The sequence below is a fragment of the Phyllobates terribilis genome, unplaced genomic scaffold (genome assembly GCF_046119375.1).
Source record: "Phyllobates terribilis strain yellow unplaced genomic scaffold, ASM4611937v1 Scaffold_1__5_contigs__length_1240528914, whole genome shotgun sequence".
In the NCBI taxonomy this organism is placed as follows: domain Eukaryota; kingdom Metazoa; phylum Chordata; class Amphibia; order Anura; family Dendrobatidae; genus Phyllobates; species Phyllobates terribilis.
Window position 1 is genome coordinate 269819953 of NW_027362761.1, and position 26952 is coordinate 269846904.

General features: G+C 46.9%; 1 protein-coding gene across 1 annotated transcript in view; it reads right to left on the reverse strand.

Moving 5' to 3' along the window:
* The window catches only part of CORO1C (coronin 1C), a 110726-nt gene extending 92732 nt beyond the window's left edge, over positions 1 to 17994 (reverse strand). The window contains exon 1 of the mRNA XM_073672381.1: positions 16595 to 17994. Within this exon, the coding sequence (XP_073528482.1) occupies positions 16595 to 17885 (1291 nt within the window). The 5' untranslated portion in view covers positions 17886 to 17994. The remainder of the gene's footprint in view (positions 1 to 16594) is intronic.
* Between the last annotated feature and the right edge of the window lie 8958 nt (positions 17995 to 26952).

Here is a 26952-nt window from a genome sequence, read left to right on the forward strand (position 1 = left end):
GGGGGCTCTTGGCAATGCGTCCAGGCCGGAGGCATCCTGAAAGTGAAGGGCGCTTTAGAGGCAGCGGCGCCCGGGTCCACCAGGTCTTGCGACCAGGCCGGTGGCATGATAGAGGTAGAGGGCACTTTGGAGACAGCGGCGCCCGGGGGTACTCGGCCTTGCGACCAGGCCGGTGGCGTTTCCTGCTTGGCCGCGCTCTGGATTGAGGCGCGTGACGTCACAGGGGGCGCGGCCGCGGCTCCTGCCGCTTGAGGCCTAGTTTGGAGCGGTGGCGGTGCAGCAACGGGGACGGTAAGGGGGATTTCGGGCTCTGCGACGGGGAGCTGGGGCAGGCTCTCAGCTACTTAGCTTGGGGTGATGACGTCCCCTTTACCTGCTTCCATCTCTTCAGCTCCTTCCACGGCGTCGTCTCCGGCCTTCGTCCCTCCTGCACCATCCTCAGAGGCTGTCAGACTCCTCGTCTCGGGTGGCGTCCTTTGCTGGCGGGTTCCAGCCTGCAGGGCCATTTCTCTACTCCACTCGGCCAGCACTTCTTGCTGCACTCGGGCCATCCTCCGAGCCAAGCCCTCCAGCGCGGTCTGTGCATGCTCCCGATCTTTGGGAAGCTGTGCCAGGATCTCCACCAGGCCTTCTGGGGTGGCGGCCTGCAACAGGCTCCTGACCACAGGGTCGGTGCTGCCTGACTCTCCCTCCATCTCCGGGTGCGATCTCTCCAGACTCCTCCAGGCTGCACCCATCCTCTCTCTTTTGTTCTTGATCCGCCCACACCGAGGGTGGTCCCGGGGCAACTTGGTGATTGTCAGTTCTAGGGGCAAACCCCTCGCTCTGATGGACATCTCTATCATCGCAGTCTCTGCTGGTGGGGGCGGTCTCCGCTTTTGGCGCTCTTCTGGGACCAGGCCCACGATGGGAGGTGGTCTCTTGCCACCCTCTGGCACGCCCATAATGGCGTCCGCTCTGCCAGGGCGGGAAATCGTCTCAGATGGCGGGAATCGTCTCCTAATGGCGGGAAACTCCGTGTATGGCGGGAAAAGGCTGCAGATGGCGGGCAAACGGCGGGAAACGACTCGAGATGGCGTCCGATGACGGGGACCCTCTGGAATTGGCGGGAGACTCCTTTTTACGGTAAATATGAACTTTTCTTCAGGCACGCAGTACCCGGTGGTTGCGGGCACGTGATCCTGCCGACTACGCCAAAGTTGACGCGCCCCTGGGCCTGCTGCTTCGCGCGGCATCGCGCGCACGGGGGAGCTTACCCGGATCCGGATCAGATGGGGGTAGTAGTCTCGTGGCGGTGACCCGGTCCGTGCCCAGGGAGTTAAACTGAGCGGCGATGTATTAGCAGTAGATGTTGTTTAAGTGTCGACTACGCCACCCGTTGAATGCAGCCTTAGGGCTGCCGCTGCAGGACAGTCCGCTGAGGCCGGTGGTACGTTTGTGCAGCGTAGATGGTATAACCCCCAACGGGAGGGGTATGGCCTCAGGGCAGCAGATGTGGATGATGGAGGTAGTGATGGTGCAGCAAGGAGAGTCAGAAACGTATAATGCAGTTTCAGGGTTTTTACTCACAGGTGTTACTTCAGTCACTTCGTCCGGGAGTGACCACCCGAGCCGTGCTGCATCCACCAGGTGCGGGACTCGGCTAACCCCCAGGCAATTCCGGAGCGTGGTCCTGAGCTCCCCTCTCTCTCTCTCTCTCTCCGGCCGTCCCCACCAGGGATCCACCTTTGTCCGGTTCCCTCGGGTCTCTCAATGGCAAAACCTTTTATGGCTTTCCTGACCCTACTCGTGGTGTACCTTCCTGGTGGATGTGGTGAGGGTCGTGGCAAAACTTGACCACGACCTCCGGTTCCTGACTAAGGATGTTTTGCCTCCGTCAGTTTGGGATCCGGTGCCCTCTTCTGCCAACCCTTCACCCTTTTGGTTCACTCGTGGGATCTCGGGGTTCCCTTTTGTTCTTATGTCTCCGGGCCTCTCTTCCTCCTTCTCTCTGCTTCAGGCCTGGCCCTGGAGCTGGGCCCAGCCGGAGCCACAGCTCCCTGTCAGCCCTCCTGGCTGAACTCTCTCCTGGACTCTCTGACCCTGTTCCTAAGATGGTGCCCACCATATATACTCCCTCTATGTGTGAGCCCAGGTGACTAGCACCCAATGGGCTCCTACCTCTATGCCCAGAGCCCCTCCCCTATCTGCCCCTACACTACTGGGATGTTCCTCCCCCCCTCCCACTCCAGCCAGGGACAGACGCTGTCGTACCTGCACATCTAACTTGGTGGGAGTACCGTTGATCTGTCCCCCGGAAATGGGATGAGTGTAGTGCATGCAGCTATCTGAGCTCAGTCCCACACTCCATCCTTACCCGGGAGTGGAATACCACACCTCTGGTTGAGGTGCAATACCCCTGTAGCAGCCGAGCCCTCGGGGTGCTACACATGCACGCACTAGGTCATGGTGTGCGTCGTGATGTTATGACGCCGTGACCTTTCATACTTGTCCAGAAGCCTTCCTTGTATTTAATTTTGGCAAATGCGGATTTTTTGCAAAATTCAAGTAGTATTCAATTCCACACAAATTTATTCGTTCATCTCTAGTGACCAACCTTTGCCTTAAAACATTATATATTGTTCTAGGAACACTTACACACAGACTTGGCATTGTGTATGACCAGTGACACGAAAGAAAAACAAGGAGTCAGGGAAGGGATGATATACACAGCCCACACCCAGTCCTGATGTCAACATTATCAAGTCTGTCTGAGATAACATGAAGAGGCAGAAAGATTTGCAGAAGCCTATATCCACAGAATATCTGTGGTGAGTTCTCCAACATGTTTGTGTTTGGAGCAATCTCACTACCATGTTCCTTCAAAAACTGTGTGCAAGTGTACCTAGAAGAACTGAAGCTGCTTTGAAAGCAAAAGTTGGTCACACCAAATATTGATTAGATTTTTCTTTTTTTTTGTTCACTTTGCATTTTGTTAATTGATAAAAAATAAACTATTTACACTTAGGCTGTGTGCCCACGATGTGTTTTTTAAGCGTTTCTGCAGCGGTAAAAACGCAGCAGAAACGCTTAAACGCATGGTAGAAGGTCTGCCATGTTCCCCAATGATAATCAGCATGTGCTCTGCACATGCTGCGGAAATTTCCGCTGCGGATTATCATTGCGGAAAAAAACGCAGCACTACCAATTATTTTGCGGAAGTGCTGCGTTTTCGCCGCCATTGACTTGCATTAGACCGCATGGATTACGCATCACTGTATATGTAGATGCGCATTCCATGCGTTCTAATGTGCGGATGGTACCCAGGTCTAGAGGAGAGGAGACTCTCCTCCGGACCCGGGTACCATAGAAAACTGTAAAAAAAAGAATAAAATAAAAAATAAATATATACTTACCTTCTGGCGTCCCCCACTCTCCTTTTCTTCACTTGCCGGCAGTTCGCGATGTACTGAAGGACCTGCGCTGACATCAGAGTCATGTGACGGGTCACGCGACGCTGACGTCGGCAGGTCCTTCAGTCTACCGCTGCCGGCAGCCGGGACGGTGAAGCAAGACTGCGGGGGCCATCGGAGGGTAAGTATAGATTTTTTTTTTTTTTTGGACATTCTCTCGGGTCACACTATATAAATCCATGCTGTTTGCATGGATTTATATAGTGTGACCAAGTTGACAAGCACTTTCCAAGTGATGCTAAAATCGCTTGGAAAACGCTTGTCAACCCGCATGCGGAAATGCAAGTGAAGAACGCTTCACATCCGCTTGTCCCTGGCTGGAAAACGCATGTACAATCCGCATGTACAATCCGCATGTACAATCCGCATGCGTTTTTTTCTGCCAGGGAGATGCAGAAACGCTCAGGAAAAATCCGGAGCATTTCTGCATCGTGGGCACATAGCCTTACAATATTTTTTTAAAGCATTCTTTTCAGCATTTTTTCCACACCTCAATAAAACTTTTGCACAGTAAGGTATACACTGTGTTCCAAATTATTATGCAAATAATATTTTCTCAGATTTTCCCAAATTACCTATATGAATTGCAGTCATTGTAATTTTCCAGTCAAATAACTATTAGAGTACAATTGAAAGGTTTTTGTACAAACTGCCTATGATAACAGTATATTTTTTAAAAAATAAAACACTCAAACTGCACTCAAAATGCATGTTCCAAACTATTATGCACAGCAGAGTTTTCAACCTTTTCATTTTAATAAAGAACAAAAAAATTGTCATTTTTGAAATTATAAGCATTAGCAGGTTATTACAAACTGAAATCAAACAGTTTTCAACTCAAAACTTTATTCTAGGTGATGTAACATTTGCACATAGGACCCCTTGTTCTAAAGGAGCTTCTGAACTCTCTCATCCATTGAATTTGTCAGGTTTTGGATGGTTTCTGCTTCAATTGTTTTGCATGAGGACAGAATACCCTCCCAGAGCTGTTGCTTAGATGTGAACTGCCTCCCACCATCATAGACACTCCTTTTGATGATGCTCCAGAGGTTCTCAATGGGGTTGAGGTCAGGGGAGCATGGGGGCCACACCATAAGTTTGTCCCCTTTTATGCCCACAGCAGCCAGAGATGCAGATGTGTTATGTGCAGCATGAGACGGGGCATTATCATGCATGAAAATGTTCTTGCTGCGGAATGCACGGTTCTTCTTCTTGAACCATGGAAGGAACTGCTGTTTGAGAAACTCAACATACATTATGGAGTTCATCTTTACCCCTTCAGGGATCCTAAAAGGGCCAACAATCTCTCTCCCCATGATTCCAGCCCAAAACATTACTCTACCTCCTTGTTGGCGCCGTAGCGTGTTTGCATGGGGTGTCTATCAACCAGCCATCCTCCACTCCATCCATCAGGACCATCGAGATCATTTCATGCATGATAATGCCCCGTCTCATGCTGCATATAACACATCTGCATCTCTGGCTGCTATGGGCATAAAAGGGGACAAACTTATGGTGTGGCCCCATGCTCCCCTGACCTCAACCCCATTGAGAACCTCTGGGGCACCATCAAAAGGAGTGTCTATGATGGCAGGAGGCAGTTCACATCTAAGCAACGGCTCTGGGAGGGTATTCTGTCCTCATGCAAAACAATTGAAGCAGAAACCATCCAAAACCTGACAAATTCAATGGACGAGAGAGTTCAGAAGCTCCTTTCGAACAAGGGGTCCTATGTGCAAATGTTACATCACCTAGAATAAAGTTTTGTGTTGAAAACTGTTTGATTTCAGTTTGTAATAACCTGCTAATGCTTATAATTTCAAAAATTACCATTTTTTTGTTCTTTATTAAAATGAAAAGGTTGAAAACTCTGCTGTGCATAATAACTTGGAACATGCATTTTGAGTGCAGTTTAAGTTTTTTATTTTTTAAAAAATATAATGTTATCACAGGCAGTTTGTACAAAAACCTTTCAATTGTACTCTAATAGTTATTTGACTGGAAAATTACAATGACTGCAATTCATATAGGTAATTTGGGAAAATCTGAGAAAATATTATTTGCATAATAATTTGGAACACAGTGTATGATTAAATTAAGTCAAGACTTGGAAGATAGTGACACAATCTATGGTCAAGGACACTAGCAAGAGGATGCTTGGGACAGGAAGAGCCTTCCTTTCTCCTCAATGCAGGTCTCAAGTGAACATCTGGCCACTGTATGCAGTGAGACTACAGGAAATGTAACACATGAATGTTTCCAGTTCCATGTGGTGCCAACTGAAAATAATAGGCTGCAACCTGGATCCTGCTGAATGCCCTTCACTCTGGCTACTACTATACTTTGTTTTGTAGTTCTAGGAAAGGTAACTATAATTGCTTTTATGTAAAATCCAAACTTAGTGCTGTACACGTACAGACATAAGCACTTTTCTTTAAAGGGAATGTGTCATCAGGATTTTACTCCTCACAGTATTTATATGCTGATGTAGCTCTTTCAAAGACAAAACCAGCAATACCTTTATATGGCCAGTCTGTATCTCCATTATTGAGAAATCAGTGTTTGAATTGATATGCAAATAAGGCTGCAGATCTGAATCCTCTGTCACTCCAGCTCTATTCCCTACCCAGTGCTGCCACCTCCTGCTTGACTGACAGCCTCTATGCTGTGTGACTTCAGGCAAAAGAGCCGTTAGTCAAGTAGGAGGTGGAGCCACTGGAATAGAGCTGCCGTGACAGACAATTCAGATCTACAGCCTAATTTTAGATCAACTTAAACACTGATTTCCCAGTAATGGAGGAACGGACTGTCTAGGTAAAGGTATTGTTGGACTTGTCTTTGAAAGAACTACATGCTCATATGAATTGTTTGGGGAGTGAAATCCTGCTGACAGATTCCATTTAACACAAATTTCCACCACTGCTTAAAAATTATGCCACTCTGGGCCACTCAGTCTCATTTAGATTTGGTTCCTACCTTGCTGGAAAAATCGGCAGACCTTGTTCAGATAACAAAGCCAAATAACACTTTGAGGAGGAAAAAAACTAATAATAAAGGTTTTTCTGTCTTATTTTTTGCGAAAATGTACTTAAGCATTTTAAGCAACTTTATAATTTTGAGAAATAATAAGTAACTGACATTACAGAACAAAATCATATCATTCAGACTTGCATAATCTCATTAAGCATTAAGCTTGCTAGGCATCCAGCACTTGGTAGCAGTCTTACAGACTAAGTATTTTAATGGACCCAATTGGCAGACCTTAATCAAGTATATGCACCAATAAATCAGGCAAGAGAGTCCTTTAGTTTGAATAGAGAGTGCAGTTTCTTCCAGCATCCCAAGTAGGAGTGTGGAAGAGAAATAGTTGACCCTCATAGGATGCAGAAGCACCAACTGGTTTATTTTCCTAGGACATCTGAAGCAGATTATTACATGCCAATGAGCCCAGTGGTGATTATAATAAAATCAACCCTGCCAACTACTATAATCTTGCTTATCTCAAATGTTAATGATTTCTACGTAGAATATTTGTATTTTTCACTACTGCTTAAAATTATGTATTGAGATACAAAACCATATTGACATGACCATTTTTAACCCCTTTATGATGTGTGCCGTAATAGTACGACACACGTCATATCCCCTTGTTTGGTGTGGGCTCCGCTGTTGAGCCCGCACCTTTCCGGGCACATGACAGCTGATCTATAAACTACACTTGCCATATTTGGAGGAAGAAGAAGGATGAGTACAACCCCAAGAACACCGTCCCAACTGTGAAGCATGGTGGAGGAAACATCATACTTTGGGGGTGTTTTTCTGCAAAGGGCACAGGATGACTGCCCCGTATTGAAGGGAGGATGGATGGGGTCATGTACTTCGAGATTTTGGCTAACAACCTCGTTCCCTCAGTAAAAGCATTGAAGATGGGTCGTGGCTCGGTCTTCCAGCATGACAATGACCGACCCGAAACACACAGCCAGGGCAACTAAGGAGTGGCTCCGTAAGAAGCATTTCAAGGTCCTGGAGTGGCCTAGCCAGTCTCTAGACCTCAGCAAACCTAATAGAAAATCTTTGGAGGGAGCTGAAACTCAATGTTGCCCAGTGACAGCCCCTAAACCTGAAAGATCTGGAGAAGATCTATATGCAGGAGTGGGCCCAAATCCCTGCTGCAGTGTGCACAAACTTGGTCAAGAACTACAGTAAACGTCTGACCTCTGTAATTGGAAACAAAGGTTTCTGTAGCAAATAGTAAATTCTGTTTTTCTATTGTATCCAATACTTATTTCATGCAATGAAATGCAATTTAAGTATGTAAAAATCATATGTGACACCCCAGGGGTCTGGTTGCCACAGTAATAGAGATATTATGTCTGAGAGCAAGTGGGAGGTTTCTCTGGTCAGGAGCCCTAAGCATGCAACACGGCCCACCCAGACCTGGGAGGGGAGGAATCTGCCCTTATAAACTGGGTCTGGGGCGGGATTAGGTTAGACAGAGCCTGCAGAACAAGCAGAGCAGTCAGAGCCTGGAGTAAAGTTCCAGACACAGGAAAAGATACATCAGGAGCTCTGTAGGAGCAGAGGCAGAAGGCCAGGGGCTGTGAGCAGAGATATAGCTCGCCCTGGCTGAAGTTACTAAAACCGGACACAGGAGTCCGAGGCTGTGGGGACTGATATATACCCAGCAGCAGAAACCAGCCGGCAGGGGATTCCAGGTCCTCTGGCCATAGAAGCCCGGAGGCTCAGTCACAAAGAAGGGACCAGCGCCGCCATCCAGGAGCGGAGGCTAACAGAAGGCCCCAAGTCACCAGCCATACGGGTGAGCACCACACGGTATACTCAGGGACGTGGGCTACTTGTAACCGCTGACAGCAAGGTAGCCAGGAAGAGTGCAGATAAACAGGGAGGCCTACAACTCCACCTGGCCAGGGGAACTCCTGCTTGCTCGCAGACTGACCAGGCCCCTTATACTAGCCAGTACTCCCGGGAGGGTCTGCCTTGTACCATCAGTAAAGACCCTGAACTGCACCTCACGTCTCTGTGATTCCTTGCCGCACCAGCACCATTAGCACTGGGACCCTCACACCATCACTCCCATCATCTCTCACATTAGCTGCCCTGAGGCAATACTTCTCCCGTGGGGAGTTATCCCATACTCGGCTGCGCAAACAACATCAGCCTCAGCGGTCGGCAGCGCAGCGGCGGTCCCCACTGACCGCAATCCTCGGGTGGCGTAGTCGGACATTTGCTATACATTAAGACTGCCACTGGTTTGACCACCCTGGGCACGGACCGGGTCACCGCCACACGGAGACTACAACCCCCAGCATTCTACAACAGGCCCGGTTCCGGGTTCCCCTGCACAACACAGGCCCAGGGGGCGCGTCAACTTTGGCGTAGTCGGCAGGATTTCGTGCCCGCAACCACCGGGTACTGCGTGCCTGAAAAAGAGACTTTTATACTTACCTGTGGTGAAGTTTCCCGCCATCCGGAGCCGATTCCCGCCATCAGACGCCATCTTAAACCGTTTCCCGCCGTCTTCTGCCTTCTTACCGCCATCCGCAGCTGCTTCCCGCCTTCGACGCCATCTTCGGGACGCCGCACGGGAAGAAGAGGGGCGTGGACGCCAAAAGCGCGCGAGATCCAAAGCTCCGCCCCACGCTCTGACGCTGCGCAAGGTCCTGGAAGGGAGGAAGAGCGACGCTGACGTCATCGGAGCGCGACGCCAGGTCCTCAACCCCGACGATCGACTGCGGAGCCGCGGCCTACGGAAGAAGAGCATCGCAAGGTAGGCCACGGTCCACTAGGGGGGAGGAGGATGCCGGATACCGAGGGGAGCTCCACTGCCACCGCCAGCGCAACCGCTGCAGCAGTCATGCCATTCACCATGCCCTATATCCCGGGGGCAACCTGGCTACCCCAGTACTCAGGGGAGTCACATACTCTAAATGACTTTAGAGAAAGACTGGATAGCCTCTTCCAGGTGTACCCCCTCACAGAAGAGCAAAAAGTGAGCATCCTGGTGGCCCAATTAATCGGGGCAGCCCAAAGGGAGGTAAAGTCCTGGCCACCTGGGAGGAAGAGGACTGTCAGAGAAATACTAGCCCAGCTGAAAGACACATTTGATACCCGCACCTCAGCCGAAATAAAGCTCAGATTTTACGGGTGTAAACAGCGGGCACATGAGAGTATAAGAGACTATGCTCTAAACCTACAAGAGGCCCTGAGAGCCATTAAGCAGGCAGACCCTGACAGCGTGGGAAATGAAGATAAGCTGTTGACTGAACAATTTATTGAGGGTCTACTGTGCAATGCCCACCGAACCCAGTTGCGGGCAATGGCCTTACAGGACCCTGACCTGGACTTTGCACAGTTCAAGGACAGAGCCATCCGGGTGCTCCGAGAACCGGCACCAGGTGGCGCTGTGACCCACAGGCGCCCTGCTATCACTTACCACCAGGAGACGGCGCCCTTGTCTGCAGGGCCTGTGGGAGCTGATGCGCAGGCTTTAAACAGTGACCCGGCTACAGACCTGCACCATCAGGTCCAAGAGCTGACTAAGAGCGTTGCCGCGCTAACCAGAACTGTGCAGTCTTTACAGGTCTCTTCTCCAGGAAAGATCCAGCTGGCATCCGGACCGGAGGACGTCCCGTGGCGCCGACTGAGGAGGACCCCACCGGCCAGAGGAAGACCCAGCGACAGATACAACGAGGACGGACGACCCATCTGCCGCCGCTGCAATCAACCCGGACATGTGGCAAGGTACTGTCATTTCAACGGGCACAACCTGGGGTAGAGGGCCAACCCCCAGGCATAAGACCATCAGGCCCATCAAACTGGCATGATAAATACATAGGGGGACGTCCAATCTTGCCTGTGGTACTGGATGGCATTCCTATGAGTGCCCTACTAGACACTGGGTCACAGGTGACCACCATCCCGTACGTGCTCTTTAAACAATACTGGAATGACTCGGACATAACCCGCTACCCAGATGACGACCTGAGTATCATCGCCAGCAATGGTCAGCCCGTGCCGCAGGTGGGATTCAAAGAGGTGACCATTAAGATCGGTAAAGTCGAACTGGCGGCACAAGGACTGATTATAGTGGACATAGACCGTCATGAGAGTCACCCTAGAATAACCTTGGGAACTAATGTGATTGAAAATTGTCTTGCAGAGGTGATTCTCATTTTACAGCAGGTTGCCAAGAACGCCAGTTCCGGCCAGTAGCGTGTGCTCCAAAAAGAGATCCGGGCACTGATGAAGCGGCAACAAGTGGAACTATCTGGTGGTGAGATAGGTAGCGTGAGAATGTGTGACCCGTTCCCTATTGCCATGCCCCCAAAAAGTGAGATGATGATTTGGTGCCGGGCAGCTATTGGTCTAAGAGGTAGAGACTACCAAGCAATGGTAGAACCCGTCTACTCAGACAGTAGGCCCACCATTTTGACAGCACGGGGGGTGGTCAATGTACGCCATGGGAGGGTGCCCGTTCGCATCATAAATATCGGGGAGAGAGAAGTATACCTGCCCCGGTATGCCACGCTAGCCAAATTGTTCACCATAAACCAGAATTCTGTACAGGCCGTGGAACCCTTGCCTCCATCTCAACCAGAGGAAGGTAACGGCTCTAAGAAACCAATGGAGGACTGGTGTCAGCAACTGCATTTGGGTACTGACTCCACTCCCTCACACCAGAAACAGGGAGTCTATCGGGTGGTTCGAGAGTACGAGAGAGTGTTTAGTAAACACCCGCTAGACTTCTGGCGAGTAAAGGGGGTAGAACACCACATCCCCACGGGAGACCATTCTCCCATAAAGGAGAGATACCGACCCGTACCCCCAGCACACTACCAACACGCCAAGGGGATGCTTAGAGACATGAAGGAGGCTGGGGTAATCAGGAACAGCTGTAGCCCCTGGGCAGCTCCACTAGTCTTAGTGAAAAAGAAAGACAACACCATGAGAATGTGTGTAGACTACAGGATGGTCAACCGTATTACACACAAAGATGCGTACCCGTTACCAAGGATAGAAGAGTCCTTAGCTGCATTAAAATCTGCTAACTTCTTCTCTACTTTGGATCTCACTAGCGGGTACTGGCAGGTTCCTGTAGCAGAGGCGGACCGGGAGAAGACCGCATTCACCACCCCGATGGGTCTCAGCGAATTTAACTGTATGCCGTTCGGGCTCTGCAACGCACCAGGAACCTTCCAACGGTTGATGGAATGCTGTCTGGGACACCGGAACTTCGAGACGGTCCTGTTATACCTGGACGATGTCATCGTCTATTCCAAGACCTACGAGGACCACCTGAAACACCTGGCAGAAGTGTTTGAAGCTCTGGCAAACTACGGCCTAAAGGTGAAACCCTCCAAGTGTCACCTCCTGAAACCAAAGGTGCAGTACCTGGGACACGTGGTGAGTGCTGACGGAGTGGCTCCCGACCCTGATAAGATCACCGTGATTAAGGACTGGCCAAGACCCTCCAGCATAAAGGAAGTGCGGCAGTTCCTCGGGTTGGTAGGCTACTACCGAAGATTCATTCCCGGTTTCACCAAAATGGCAGCCCCTATGCAGGACCTCCTGATAGGTCAATCTCGGAAAGCCAAAAACCAGAAGCCGCCCTTTAGGTGGGAAAAGCTGGAAGAGGAGTCCTTCTGCCAGCTGAAGATGGCCCTCACGGGGGATGAAATCCTGGCATATCCAGACTACAGCCAGCCCTTTATCCTCCACACGGACGCAAGCAACATCGGGCTAGGAGCCGTACTGTCCCAGATCCAGCAAGGGAAAGAACGGGTAATCACTTACGCCAGCCGAAAGCTACGGCCCACGGAGAGGAACCCTGAGAATTATAGCTCATTCAAGCTGGAGTTCCTGACAGTGGTGTGGGCAGTGACCGAACGTTTCAAGCATTACCTTGCCTCCTCCAAATTCACCGTGTACACGGATAACAACCCGTTGACACACCTGGACACTGCAAGGCTCGGTGCCCTGGAACAAAGATGGATGGCCCGCCTGTCCAACTTTGAATTCACCATCAAATACCGGGCAGGACGCTCAAATGCCAACGCGAATGCCCTGTCTAGAATGCCGAACTTACCGGACGTAGGGGAAGATCCAGAAGATCTGGAAGAAGTTGAGCTCCCTGCGTTCCACCGTCATGGGATTACCCTGTATTCCCACCGTGTGAAGGACAGGCGCTCCGTGACGTTCAATCCCTTGCCCCACTACAACTGGGCGGAGACGCAAGACAGTGATCCCGCAGTCCATTTGGTGAAGGAAATGCTGACCCAGGCCGATGCCCGTCTTGACCCAGATGCTCCGGAGGAGACCAAGCAACTGTGGAAGGAGAAAAGTAAGCTGTTCCTCTACAGGGAGAAGCTGTGCCGGAGAATGGTTAACTCTCGAACACATGAGTTGACCTGGCAGGTAGTGGTCCCAAGACGAGACGCGGCTATGGTTCTGGAGGCATACCACAACGGAGCAGGGCATTTCGGATGGAAGAAGCTGGAGTTCTTGTTGCGTGAACGGTTCTACTGGGTAGACATGAGAGGAGCCATCGAGAGGTGGTGCAGAGACTGTGGCCCGTGCAACCTGAGAAGAAAAGACCGAGCCAGCCAGAAGACTCCCCTGCAGCCCATCATCACCAGACAGCCACTGGAACTGGTAGCCCTGGAACATGTGAAACTGGCTCCAAGCAGATCTGGGTATGTCTACGCCCTCACAATCGTAGATCATTACTCCCGGTTCCTGGTGGTGGTCCCGGTCAAGGACTTAACGGCTCAAACAGCAGCTAGAGCCTTCCAGCAGCACTTCTGCCGTCCACACGGGTACCCGGACCAAGTGTTGACAGACCAAGGACCAGCCTTCGAAGCGGAGGTCTTCCAGGAGTTCTGCAACCTGTATGGCTGCAAGAAGATAAGAACAACGCCCTATCACCCTCAAACCAATGGACTCTGCGAGAAGATGAACCAGGTGGTGATAGATCTGCTAAAAACATTGCCCCTGGAAGAACGCAGTCTGTGGCCTGAGAAACTGCCCGATCTGGTGGACCTGTATAACCACATCCCTGTAGGTTCCACCAACTGTACCCCGGCTTACCTAATGAGAGCAAGACCTGGTAAGCTGCTTATTGACCTGGATATGGGAGTCCTGACGCCTGAGGACACCTCGCCAGAGGCAGACTGGGATACAGAACGGCAGCAGCAGTATCGGAAAGTACAGGAGAGCGTCGAGCGAAGTCTGTCTCAAGCTAGAGAAAGGCAAGAGAAGGCTTATAACCAGTATGCTCCCGCTGTTCCCCTGGTACCTGGAGAGCAGGTCTTGAAGAGGAAGAGGCGGCTCCACAAGTTGGACGACCAGTGGGAGAAGGACCCGTACACCGTACTGCCATCAAGCCATGAGAACCCAAAAATCTGCGTAATCAGTAAGGATGGAGGAGAAACCACAGCCATTGTCTCCAGAGACCACCTGAAGAAGTGTCCCGAGCAGCTGCAAAGCCCTGAAGAAGATCAAGGAAACCCTCAACCCGCAGAGGAAAGGGAAGAAATGATCAGTACCGTACTCGGAGACTTCCCCCGGTCTTGGACACAAGTAAACGGCGCTGTCGTGGTACCCGTCCTCACCTTTCACCAGCCAGCCCCGCAAGTGCCTACAGAGGAACCGGTAGAGCTGGAAGAGCAGCCGGCCCAAAAGGCAGAAGAGTCCACACCAGCAGTACAGGAGGATCAACCCTCTGCTAGTAGTGAGCCTGCCGTGCCCCTAGTGAGCCAAAGAGTGCGCAGACAGCTGCCCAGCTTTACCCATAACACCTCCTACACCCTGTAGTGCAGAACCAGTTAGTGAGCTCCGTAGGTCCACTAGAGTCACTAGAGGTCAGATGCCCGCTCGCTGGAGAATCTAAACTAATGCACTGTGAATTTATCTGTTAACTGTTTATGGTTTATGTTTGTTGCCTGTTATTAATTATGTTTCTCAGTTACCCTGCAGATTTTTATGGACTAACAGGTCATGGACGCTGGATAACCGGAACAGTTTTGTAGATAGTTGCACCTTGGTGCCTCTTGCGAAGACGGCCGCGGAAGAGAAAACCTGTCTGGCGTGGCCTCCTTGCGGCCCAAAGTAGTTAGTCTACCCTTGCAGCCATGCCCACGGCCAACGCAAGGGGTTTGCTTTGGACAGGTCCCCTACTTCGCTTAAAGTTTCACCTTGGGTGACATGGACACCCTCTTGTTTCAAAAACTTCACCTTGGGTGATATGGACACCCGGTTGCGGACACGCCATGACCTTTAAAGAACTAAAGCTTCTTGTAAATATGTTATTGTGTTATTGTTATACCCTGTATTTATGTTTTAAAAATGTTTTTAGTCCCGGAGTACTGAAATTTACTAGTGGGGAATGTGACACCCCAGGGGTCTGGTTGCCACAGTAATAGAGATATTATGTCTGAGAGCAAGTGGGAGGTTTCTCTGGTCAGGAGCCCTAAGCATGCAACATTGCCCACCCAGACCTGGGAGGGGAGGAATCTGCCCTTATAAACTGGGTCTGGGGCGGGATTAGGCTAGACAGAGCCTGCAGAACAAGCAGAGCAGTCAGAGCCTTGAGTAAAGTTCCAGACACAGGAAAAGATACATCAGGAGCTCTGTAGGAGCAGAGGCAGAAGGCCAGGGGCTGTGAGCAGAGATATAGCTCGTCCTGGCTGAAGTTACTAAAACCGGACACAGGAGTCCGAGGCTGTGGGGACTGATATATACCCAGCAGCAGAAACCAGCCGGCAGGGGATTCCAGGTCCTCTGGCCATAGAAGCCCGGAGGCTCAGTCACAAAGAAGGGACCAGCACCACCATCCAGGGGCGGAGGCTAACAGAAGGCCCCAAGTCACCAGCCATACGGGTGAGCACCACACGGTATACTCAGGGACGTGGGCTACTTGTAACCGCTGACAGCAAGGTAGCCAGGAAGAGTGCAGATAAACAGGGAGGCCTACAACTCTACCTGGCCAGGGGAACTCCTGCTTGCTCGCAGACTGACCAGGCCCCTTATACTAGCCAGTACTCCCGGGAGGGTCTGCCTTGTACCATCAGTAAAGACCCTGAACTGCACCTCACGTCTCTGTGATTCCTTGCCGCACCAGCACCATTAGCACTGGGACCCTCACACCATCACTCCCATCATCTCTCACATTAGCTGCCCTGAGGCAATACTTCTCCCGTGGGGAGTTATCCCATACTCGGCTGCGCAAACAACATCAGCCTCAGCGGTCGGCAGCGCAGCGGCGGTCCCCACTGACCGCAATCCACGGGTGGCGTAGTCGGACATTTGCTATACATTAAGACTGCCACTGGTTTGACCACCCTGGGCACGGACCGGGTCTCCGCCACACGGAGGCTACAACCCCCAGCATTCTACAACAGGCCCGGTTCCGGGTTCCCCTGCACAACACAGGCCCAGGGGGCGCGTCACATACAATGTGATTTTTTTGTTTTTATTTTTAGATTCTTTTTCCTCAATAGTAAAAACAATTTTATATATATATATATATATATATATATATATAAAAATTATTTTTACTTTTATTAGTCTGCTCTTGGACACTATAAGATTCATTAAAGCAAACTGCACATTATTGTATATTTGTTCTGTACAATATTAACCCTTTAAAACTTATATTATTATTTTTGTAAGTTCCTTAAGAAAGAAGCCAATGGCATTTTCAGGTGCATTATTTGAAGAAGTTGTCTTTTATCATTATATTTAAGATTAGGAGCTCCATTCCTAGTTATGTATGAAACTGCAGATAACGCCTCTTCCATGGGATTTCTTTACAATTGCAGCATTGTTTGGTGCACCTTAGTATATATGTAGTTGGCACAAGCACATATTACCACAAATGGCAAGGTTTAACTTCACTAGTAGGAGCATTAAATATAAAATTCATACAAGTGTCTGCATGCAAATATGTCTGGAGCTAGATGAGATAATGCAGCGATCATTGGTATTTTCTGGGCTTGCCCTCACTAATGTATTTCATTACACTGCAGACAACCGGCAAAGATGAATACTCTTATTTCCATTTATGGGGCAGAAAACAGATTCACCTTAAATAAATATCACCCATTAGAAGAGAATGCACTTACCCCTTTTTGAGTGGCAAGCTACTGCTTTGCGTTCAGAAGAGCTTGAAACCTCAAAGGCTCTGCGGGCATCTGCTACTGAGAGGACCTTGTCTTCTTCTATGTCACTTTGCTTGTGCTTCCTCTCTTTAGAAGAGTTCTTTGTCTGGGAGTAGTTTTCCTTTGAGAAGACCCCTTGAAACACCTCAGTACAGGGACTGGGAGGAGTGTCTTGCGGGGGCTTTGCATTTTGCGATGCTCCTATGTTCCATGAAGTGACCTCCTCCACAGCTCCATCAGGTCCAGAGTCTTCATGTGTGTACAGCGTGTCTTCTTCTCCAGTATCGCTGAGGTTCTCCTTGCACATTGCATCAAGCTGGTATATGCGCTTGGGTGGCCCCCGGCTCCTGGGAAGACTCTCCTTGTTATTGCTATTTTTGGTGATCTCCTGAGCTTGGACGTGAACACTTGTGCACATTAAGGCATGGACGCTACTTACCCTCTTCCCCACACCTTCCAGTAAGTGGTCAGTACTGTGTGATCTTCCCATTCCCTGGAGTGATAGCCTGGTGACTTGTCTGTGGCCATCACTGCTTTCTGAGGCAGAACGAGTCAATGCCCTGATGCTGCCCTGAAGATATGAGACCAAGTTCTCACTTTGTGCCCTCCGGTACAGTTTTACCTTCTTCATCCTGTCATCTCCTTCCCTAGATTTATTGGAGTTAGTGGTGATGTGCCCAGAATACCTGGAGAGGTTGTGTCCTTCACTCCAGAGTCTGGACTCATCTTCTTCCATCTTATACAGAATAACGTTCATCTGTTTGTGTTGATTGTCGTCTGTCTTCTCCAGTACTTCCACCATTCCACCCCTATTGTCTTGAAGTAGCTCATCTGGTATGTCCCCGGAGTCCAGCACATCCCAACTGGAACTCCTTTCTTCTAGCTTCCATTTTCTTCTTTGGATACACTCTTTGCTTGACATTTCTGATGAACTCTCCTTTAAATTACAAGTCCCAGACTCAGCTTGTACTTTCACTCCACCTCCAAACCTCTGCTCCTCGCCTAGATCCTGTGCAAGGTGCCTGCACTGCTCAGACTTTTCTGAAGTTAGAAAGTACGTGGGCTGATTGGAAAAATATAGATCTCCTTGTCCTTCAACCGATTCTTCTCCAAGGTATAGCTGAGCCGAGCCAGGAGTATGATCCCCCAGCTTCTGATACTGTGTAATAGTGTCTCTGTAATGGTGTCCTGTGTAATCCACCTCCCGCATATGCATACTGCAGTTATCAGCTGATTGTGGATGAATCGGATCCATCCTGTAGACTGTATACTTCTCTTATTACAAGGAGCGTCTATCTGTTCTTTTCCATGAAGATGTTACACTGTGCTTCTTGTTACTTATTCATGCCCAGACTGAGGAGCCAAGCAGCTCTGTAAAAGTAGAACGTCTCAGCTGATCTTTGACTGACTTGCAATGGACTATTAAAAGGATTGCTTCCTTCAAGGTTTCTACCTGACAATGACGAAGTCAGTTTCAGGGATAAAGAGGGAAATAAGGTGATTGGAATATTTGGGATAGGGTTGCAGAAGTCGCACCCTCCACTGGGAAATGAGAAAACGCTCTGTGCTTTATTGAATTATGAGCTATGAAACATCCCAGTGGTAAACAAGAGGCAGGACAAGAACTACAGGACTGTACAACCTTCTCTCTGCAAATATACTACTGTATTACAACCTCTATGTAGATTTCCAAATGGGGGTAACAATGTAGTGCTCAAAGCAGCTAGACCGGACATTCAGTTCATTCAGCATTGCACTATTCATTTTTTCATTATGTTTTTAGGCATGAAACCACAATATTTAGGTTTTCCTCAAATTTGATCAGATCGCAGGAAATAATTAGTGATGAGCGAGCATGCTCGTTACTTGAGATTTACGAGCATGCTCAGGTGTTTTCCCAAGTATCTTCGGTGTGCTCGGGTGTTATGTTTTAGTCACTCCGTGTTCGTGATTTGCGACTGTTTGACAGCTTTAATACATGTGAGGAATGCGTGTTTCTTAGGCATTCCTCACATATATTAAAGCTGTCAAACAGTCGCAAATCATGCACACAGAGTGACTCAAACATAACACACAAGCACGAGCACGCTGAAGATTCTCGGCGAGCACCCGAGAATGCTCGCCGAAAAGGTTAACAGAACATAATCGCTCATCAATAGAAATAATACAATATGGAATTTGTAATATGCCATTCTTCAAGGACTACACCTTTGAAACTGTATCTGGAATTATTTAGTTGTGGACTGTGAGCCATATAAGTTCTCTGTATATATATACTATATACACTGCTCAAAAAAATAAAGGGAACACTCAAATAACACATCCTAGATCTGAATGAATGAAATATTCTCATTGAATACTTTGTTCTGTACAAAGTTGAATGTACTGACAACAAAATCACACAAAAATCATCAATGGAAACCAAATTTATTAACCAATGGAGGCCTGGATTTGGAGTCACCCCCACAATTAAAGTGGAAAAACACACTACAGGCTGATCCAACTTTGATGTAATGTCCTTAAAACAAAAAGGAGGCTCAATATTGTGTGTGGCCTCCACGTGCCTGTATGACCTCCCTACAACTCCTGGGCATGCTCCTGATGAGGTTGCGGATGGTCTGCTGTGGGATCTCCTCCCAGACCTGGACTAAAGCATCTGCCATGTCCTAGACAGTCTGTGGTGCAATGTGACATTGGTGGATGGAGCGAGACATGATGTCCCAGATGTGCTCAATCGGATTCAGGTCTGGGGAACGGGCGGGCCAGTCCATAGCTTCAATGCCTTCATCTTGCAGGAACTGCTGACACACTCCAGCCACATGAGGTCTGGCATTGTCCTGCATTAGAAGGAACCCAGGGCCAACCTTACCAGCATATGGTCTCACAAAGGGTCTGAGGATCTCATCTCAGTACCTAATTGCAGTTAGGCTACCTCTGGCGAGTACATGGAGGGCTGTGCTGCCCTCCAAAGAAATGCCACCCCACACCATTACTGACCCACTGTCAAACCGGTTATGCTGAAGGATGTTGCAGGCAGCAGATCGCTCTCCACGGCGTCTCCAGACTCTGTCACGTCTGTCACATGTGCTCAGTGTGAACCTGCTTTCATCTGTGAAGAGCACAGGGCGCCAGTGGTGACTTAGCCAATCCTGGTGTTCTGTGGCAAATGCCAAGCGTCCTCCATGCTGTTGGGTTGTGAGCACAACCCACATCTGTGGATGTCGGGCCCTCATATCACCCTCATGGAGTTGGTTTCTAACCGTTTGTGCAGACACATGCACATTTCTGGCCTGCTGGAGGTCATTTTGCAGGGTTTTGGCAGTGCTCCTCCTGTTCCTCCTTGCACAAAGGTGGAGGTAGCGGTCCTGCTGCTGGGTTGTTGGCCTTTTACGGCCCCCTCCACGTCTACTGGTGTACTGGCCTGTCTCCTGGTAGCGCCTCAAGCCTCTGGAGACTACGCTGACAGACACAGCAAACCTTCTTGCCACAACTCGCATTGATGTGCCATCCTGGATGAGCTGCACTACCTGAGCAACTTCTGTGGGTTGTAGAGTCTGTCTCATGCTACCACGAGTGAAAGCACAACGAACATTCAAAATCAGATATATATCGGATATATATATTGAGCAGTGTACAGTTATATGAAAAAGTTTGGGCACCCCTATTAATCTTAAGCTTAATGTTTTATAAAAATTGGTGTTTTTGCAACAGCTATTTCAGTTTGATATATGTAATAACTGTTGGACACGGTAATGTTTCTGCCTTGAAATGAGGTTTATTGTACTAACAGAAAATGTGCAATCTTTATTCAAACAAAATTTGACAGGTGCATAAGTATGGGCACCTCACCAGAAAAGTGACATTAATATTTAGTAGATCCTCCTTTTGCAAAAATAACAGCCTCTAGTCGCTTCCTGTAGCTTTTAATGATTTCCTGGATCCTGGATGAAGGTATTTTTGACCATTCCTCTTTACAAAACAATTCCAGTTCAGTTAAGTTTGATGGTTGCCGAGCATGGACAGCCCTCTTCAAATGATCCCACAGATGTTCAATGATATTCAGGTCTGGGGACTGGGATGGCCATTCCAGAACATTGTAATTGTTCCTCTGCATGAATGCCTGAGTAGATTTGGAGCGGTGTTTTGGATCATTGTCTTGCTGAAAGATCCATCCCCTGCGTAACTTCAACTTTATCACTGATTCTTGAACATTATTGTCAAGAATCTGCTGATACTGAGTGGAATCCATGCGTCCCTCAACTTGAACAAGATTCCCGGTGCCGGCATTGGCCACACAGCCCCAAAGCATGACGGAACCTCCACCAAATTTTACTGTGGGTAGCAAGTGTTTTTCTTGGAATGCTGTGTTTTTTTGCCGCCATGCATAACGCCTTTTTGTATGACCAAACAACTCAATCTTGGTTTCATCAGTCCACACAGGACCTTCTTCCAAAAAGAAATTGGCTTCTCCAAATGTGCTTTTGCATACCTCTGCCGACTCTGTTTGTGGCGTGCTTGCAGAAACGGCTTCTTTCGCATCACTCTCCCATACAGCTTCTCCTTGTGCAAAGTGCGTTGTATAGTTGACCGATGCACAGTGACACCATCTGCAGCAAGTTGATGCTGCAGCTCTCTGGAGGTGGTCTGAGGATTGTCCTTGACTGATCTCACCGTTCTTCTTCTCTGCCTTTCTGATGTTTTTCTTGGCCTGCCACTTCTGGCCTTAACAAGAACTGTCCCTGTGTTCTTCCATTTCCTTACTATGTTCCTCACAGTGGAAACTGACAGGTTAAATCTCTGAGACAGCTTTTTGTATCCTTCCCCTGAACAACTATGTTGAATAATCTTTGTTTTCAGATCATTTGACAGTTGTTTTGAGGAGCCCATGATGCCACTCTTCAGAGGAGATTCAAACAGGAGAACAACTTGCAAGTGGCCACTTTAAGTAGCTTTTCTCATGATTGCATACACCTGGCTCTGAAGTTCAAAGCTCAATGAGGTTACAAAACCAAAAAAAGTGCTTTAGTAAGTCAGTAAAAAGTAGGTAGGAGTATTTAAAACAAGAAAATGATAAGGGTGCCCATACTTATGCACCTGTCAAATTTTGTTTGAATGCAGATTGCACATTTTCTGTTAGTACAATAAACCTCATTTCAAGGCAGAAACATTACTGTGTCCAACAGTTATTACATATATCAAACTGAAATAGCTGTTGCAAAAACACCAATTTTTAGAAAACATTAAGCTTAAGATTAATAGGGGTGCCCAAACTTTTTCATATAACTGTATATATATATGTGTGTAAAAAGAAAACTGACCAGCACATCCTAAATGTGAACAGGTGCAAGCTGCAGAAACTGCATAAGATTTATAAAAAGAAAGCGCAGCAGCACTCTATTATGGCCAAGATACATAAAGACAATAAAAACATTTGATTTAAACTGTGTTATTACTCAGTGAGCTTTACTTACAAAAAATGGAGGTTCTTAGCGCATAAATTGGCCAATTCTGCAGAGTAGTACCCATCAGATGGGAGGTCACCTTGCAGCGGTTGATGGGCACACATGAATTGGCCAATTTATGCACTAAGAACCTCCATTTTTTGTAAGTAAAGCTCACTGAGTAATAACACAGTTTAAATCAAATGTTTTTATTGTCTTTATGTATCTTGGCCATATTGGAGTGCTGCCGCGCTTTCTTTATATATATATATATATATATATATATATATATATATATATATATATATATACACATGCATACATACAGTGGTGGCCAAAAGTATTGGCACCCCTGCAATTCTGTCAGATAATACTCAGTTTCTTCCTGAAGATGATGGCAATCACAAATTCTTTGGTCTTATTATCTTCATTTAATTTGCTTGCAAGGAAAAAACACAAAAGAGAATGAAGCAAAAATCAAATCATTGATCATTTCACACAAAACTCCAAAAATGGGCCAGACAAAAGTATTGGCACCCTCAGCCTAATACTTGGTTGCACAACCTTTAGCCAAAATAACTGCGAACAACCGCTTCCGGTAACCATCAATAAGTTTCTTACAATGCTGTGCTGGAATTGTAGACCATTCTTCTTTGGCAAACTGCTCCAGGTCCCTGATATTTGAAGGGTGCTTTCTCCAAACTGCCATTTTGAGATCTCTCCACAGGTGTTCTATGGGATTCAGGTCTGGACTCATTGCTGGCCACCTTAGAAGTCTCCAGTGCTTTCTCTCAAACCATTTTATAGTGCTTTTGGAAGTGTGTTTTGGGTCATTGTCCTGTTGGAAGACCCATGACCTCTGAGGGAGACCCAGCTTTCTCACACTGGGCCCTACATTATGCTGCAAAATTTGTTGGTAGTCTTCAGACTTCATAATGCCATGCACACGGTCAAGCAGTCCAGTGCCAGAGGCAGCAAAGCAACCCCAAAACATCAGGGAACCTCCGCCATGTTTGACTGTAGGGACCGTGTTCTTTTCTTTGAATGCCTCTTTTTTTTCCTGTACACTCTATGTTGATGCTTTTTCCCAAAAAGCTCTACTTTTGTCTCATCTGACCAGAGAACATTCTTCCAAAACGTTTTAGGCTTTCTCAGGTAAGTTTTGGCAAACTCCAGCCTGGCTTTTTTATGTCTCGGGGTAAGAAGTGGGGTCTTCCTGGGTATCCTACCATACAGTCCCTTTTCATTCAGACGCCGACGGATAGTACGGGTTGACACTGTTGTACCCTTGGACTGCAGGGCAGCTTGAACTTGTTTGGATGTTAGTCGAGGTTCTTTATCCACCATCCGCACAATCTTGCGTTGAAATCTCTCGTCAATTTTTCTTTTCCGTCCACGTCTTGATGACACTGCGCACGGAAGACACAGGAACATTCAGGTCTTTGGAGATGGACTTGTAGCCTTGAGATTGCTCATGCTTCCTCACAATTTGGTTTCTCAAGTCCTCAGACAGTTCTTTGGTCTTCTTTCTTTTCTCCATGCTCAATGTGGTACACAAAAGGACACAGGACAGAGGTTGAGTCAACTTTAATCCATGTTAACTGGCTGCAAGTGTGATTTAGTTATTGCCAACACCTGTTAGGTGCCACAGGTAAGTTACAGGTGCTGTTAATTACACGAATTAGAGAAGCATCACATGATTTTTCAAACAGTGCGAATACTTTTGTCCACCCCCTTTTTTAGGTTTGGTGTAGAATTGTATCCAATTTGGCTTTAGGACAATTCTTTTTGTGTTTTTTTCATTGAAGACAAATTAAATGAAGATAATAATACCAAAGAATTTGTGATTGCAATCATTTTCAGGAAGAAACTGAGTATTATCTGACAGAATTGCAGATAGATAGATAGATAAAACTTAAAGGGGTTCTCTCATGAAGTTAACCCCATTTTAAAGAGAATCTGTCACCAGGTTTATGATGCCCTATCTGAGAGCATAATAAAGTAGGAGCAAAGAGCCTATTTCCAGGTGTAGATCACATACTGGGCTTTTTGCTGTAATTTTGGTAACATATAGTTATATCTGCTTCAGCTCTGCTAGTTCTCTCAATAATGAGCTCCTGCTATGTACTCCTAGATATTCATGAGCTCTGGCTCTCCATCCCACCCACCATTGATTCGTTTGCACAGTATAGGCAGAAAGCTATCAATCAGTGATGCTGGCAGGATTAGAAAGAGCACATGATTACGAAGACTAGTAGTGCTGCGCCAGATAAAACATTTTATCAAAACATTTTATCAGATATTACAGCATAGTGGATGGGATTTCAAGAAATCCTATGCCCACTATGCGTCTCCATGCTAGTCTCCGCAAGAGAAATTATATACAGTGCAATGTATAGGATGCGATGAATACGCATGGTTCAATGAACACATGCGGATTCACTTGCGTGCAGCGCTTTGGATGCAGCATAAAGTATACTGCGTTCAAAGCGCTGTCAATACTGACTGTGTGCACATACCCTAAGGCTATGGCTACACGGCAGTGTATCGCACGACACTGAAATCACAGCAACATATTGCATTTGATGTATTAATTTCTTATGTTGTCACCTGCGACATACTGCAACTGTGACACAAAGTTTCCAAATGTGTTGTCTTTTCTGTCGTAAGTGGAACACAGCTCACTTGCCATAGACTTCAATGCAAGTCGCATGCCACATGTGACTTGTCTGCAACGTAACTGTTTTATTTACAGCAAAGTTTTGAGCTCAAAAATAGTTATGGGACAGCATGTCACAGACAAGTTGCACAAATGTTTTTGTCACTTGACTTTTCAGAGAATTGCTGTTACATGATGCTACATATCAAAGTGACTGCCTTAGCCTAAGGATGGCCATACACATTAGATACCTGTCAACAGCCATTTCTGCCAACTCCCCTATACACAGGAGCCGATATTCGGCCAGTGGCTTATCTCTGGGAGAACAATGCGATCGATAGTTCAATATTGGACATGTGCAATCAACATCTCTCCCGACCATCAGCCGGCCTGCGCCCCCATACACATTAGACTGTCGGCCGTACCCGTCAATCATGGGCAGTTTGGACTTAATGCAAAGTGCTGTAATACTACTGCAGTCACGCATTATGGACTCAGGAGCTCAGCCTGCACCTGAAGGAATGGTTGTCAGCTATAACATACAGCAACTGAACCCTGCCGTGCACCCGGAGTACAACCATATATAGGACATTGCCTATATTGTGTAATAAATTACTTGTAAAAATGAAAAGATTGGTGCTAAATCTACATAATATTCTAACAAATTTAATTTTGCACGTTCACAGTCCAATGGTAAAAAAATATTTGAAACACCTGTGGAATAAAAATGCTCACTACAACTCTAGATGAGGATGGGGGGTGTATAGTTTTTAAATCTGTATCACCTATTGGGTGGTTCCATTGTACTAATACCTCACAGGCACCACAAATGTGATATGGTGAACGAAAATAATTCCAGCAATATTTGTGCTCTAAAAGACAAATGGTGCTTGTACTTTTTTAATTTATACGTTTTCTCTTACCTCCGCCTTAGCAAATGTAATTTTACATTTTCACAGTCCAATGAAAAGAGATCTGTTAAATACCTGTGGGGTTACACCTTACCTGAATTCCTGGGAAGGTGTAGTTTACAATGGAATCCATTCTTCGGAGTTTCCATTGTACAGGTACCTGAGGGACATGGCAAATGCTATATCGAGACTAAAAACCAGTCCAGATAAAAAATATCATTTTTCATTATCATGGTCCAGTGCAACAAAAATCTACAAAGCACCTGTGGGTCATATATCTTGTATATAGGCATCTCAAGGCCTCTGCAAATGAAAATAGGTCTGGTCATCAAGTGAAAAGTGGCCATTTTTTGCTTATTATTTGCTCTTCCTGCTGCTTCAAATATTCTGTTTTTGTTGTTGTTGTATTTTTTAATCAGCCATACGGTTCCAGAGATATGGGCATTTTTTTAGTGCTACATTTTATTGTCATTATTAAGGGTGTGTGGCTCACAGGATAATTATACGGAGAAGCTACAGAGAATAATTAAAGACAGGTCCCCAGTGAATCCTTTGAGCACCGCCCCTTTAGTAAACACCATAAAAATTAACACTAAATAAAAAGGGGAGCTGTGGAAATAAAATAAAAGCAAAAACTGGACACTTCTGACCTGGTGATTGGTCTTCTTTAAAAAACTACTGAAAAAAAGTCATAAATAGTGGTGACCCTCTAGGAATAATATGCCATTATGTTCTCTACAGGAGATCACTATCTCAGTCAATAGAACTTCCTGTATGCATGAACTGTACCACTAAAGTTATTTACAGGGGAAGAACAGAAACTCCCATCACATATAATGATGATGAATGCACAGCTCCTGTCTCTCAATAATAATGTAGATCACTATTCAGTCTTCTGTTGATTGTATATTTGAAATATATTTGCTTATTTAGGAGATTATCAAAGGACAGAGATGGTAATAGCTGTAGTTATTACGATGCTGTACTGATGCATCATGAGATATAGAGCAAAGAGGAATAAAATACAAGATGAGAACTAGGAATCAGAGCGCGATAGGTGAGTATATTAACACATATTACATATGTACAAATTTAGTGGAAAAACAACTTCACAGGAGGCCTTTTGTAAGGTTACACTTTTTAACATAGTGTGATTTATGGGGGTTTATAATATACAGGCCCCTCAAAAGCACTTGACAACTGATTTGGTTAACAAATAAAATAGATTTATGAAAGTTTCTTGAAAATGTGTAAAATTGCTGCTAAACTTATAAACTGTCAAGCACCCCAAAAAATAAACATATAAAAAAT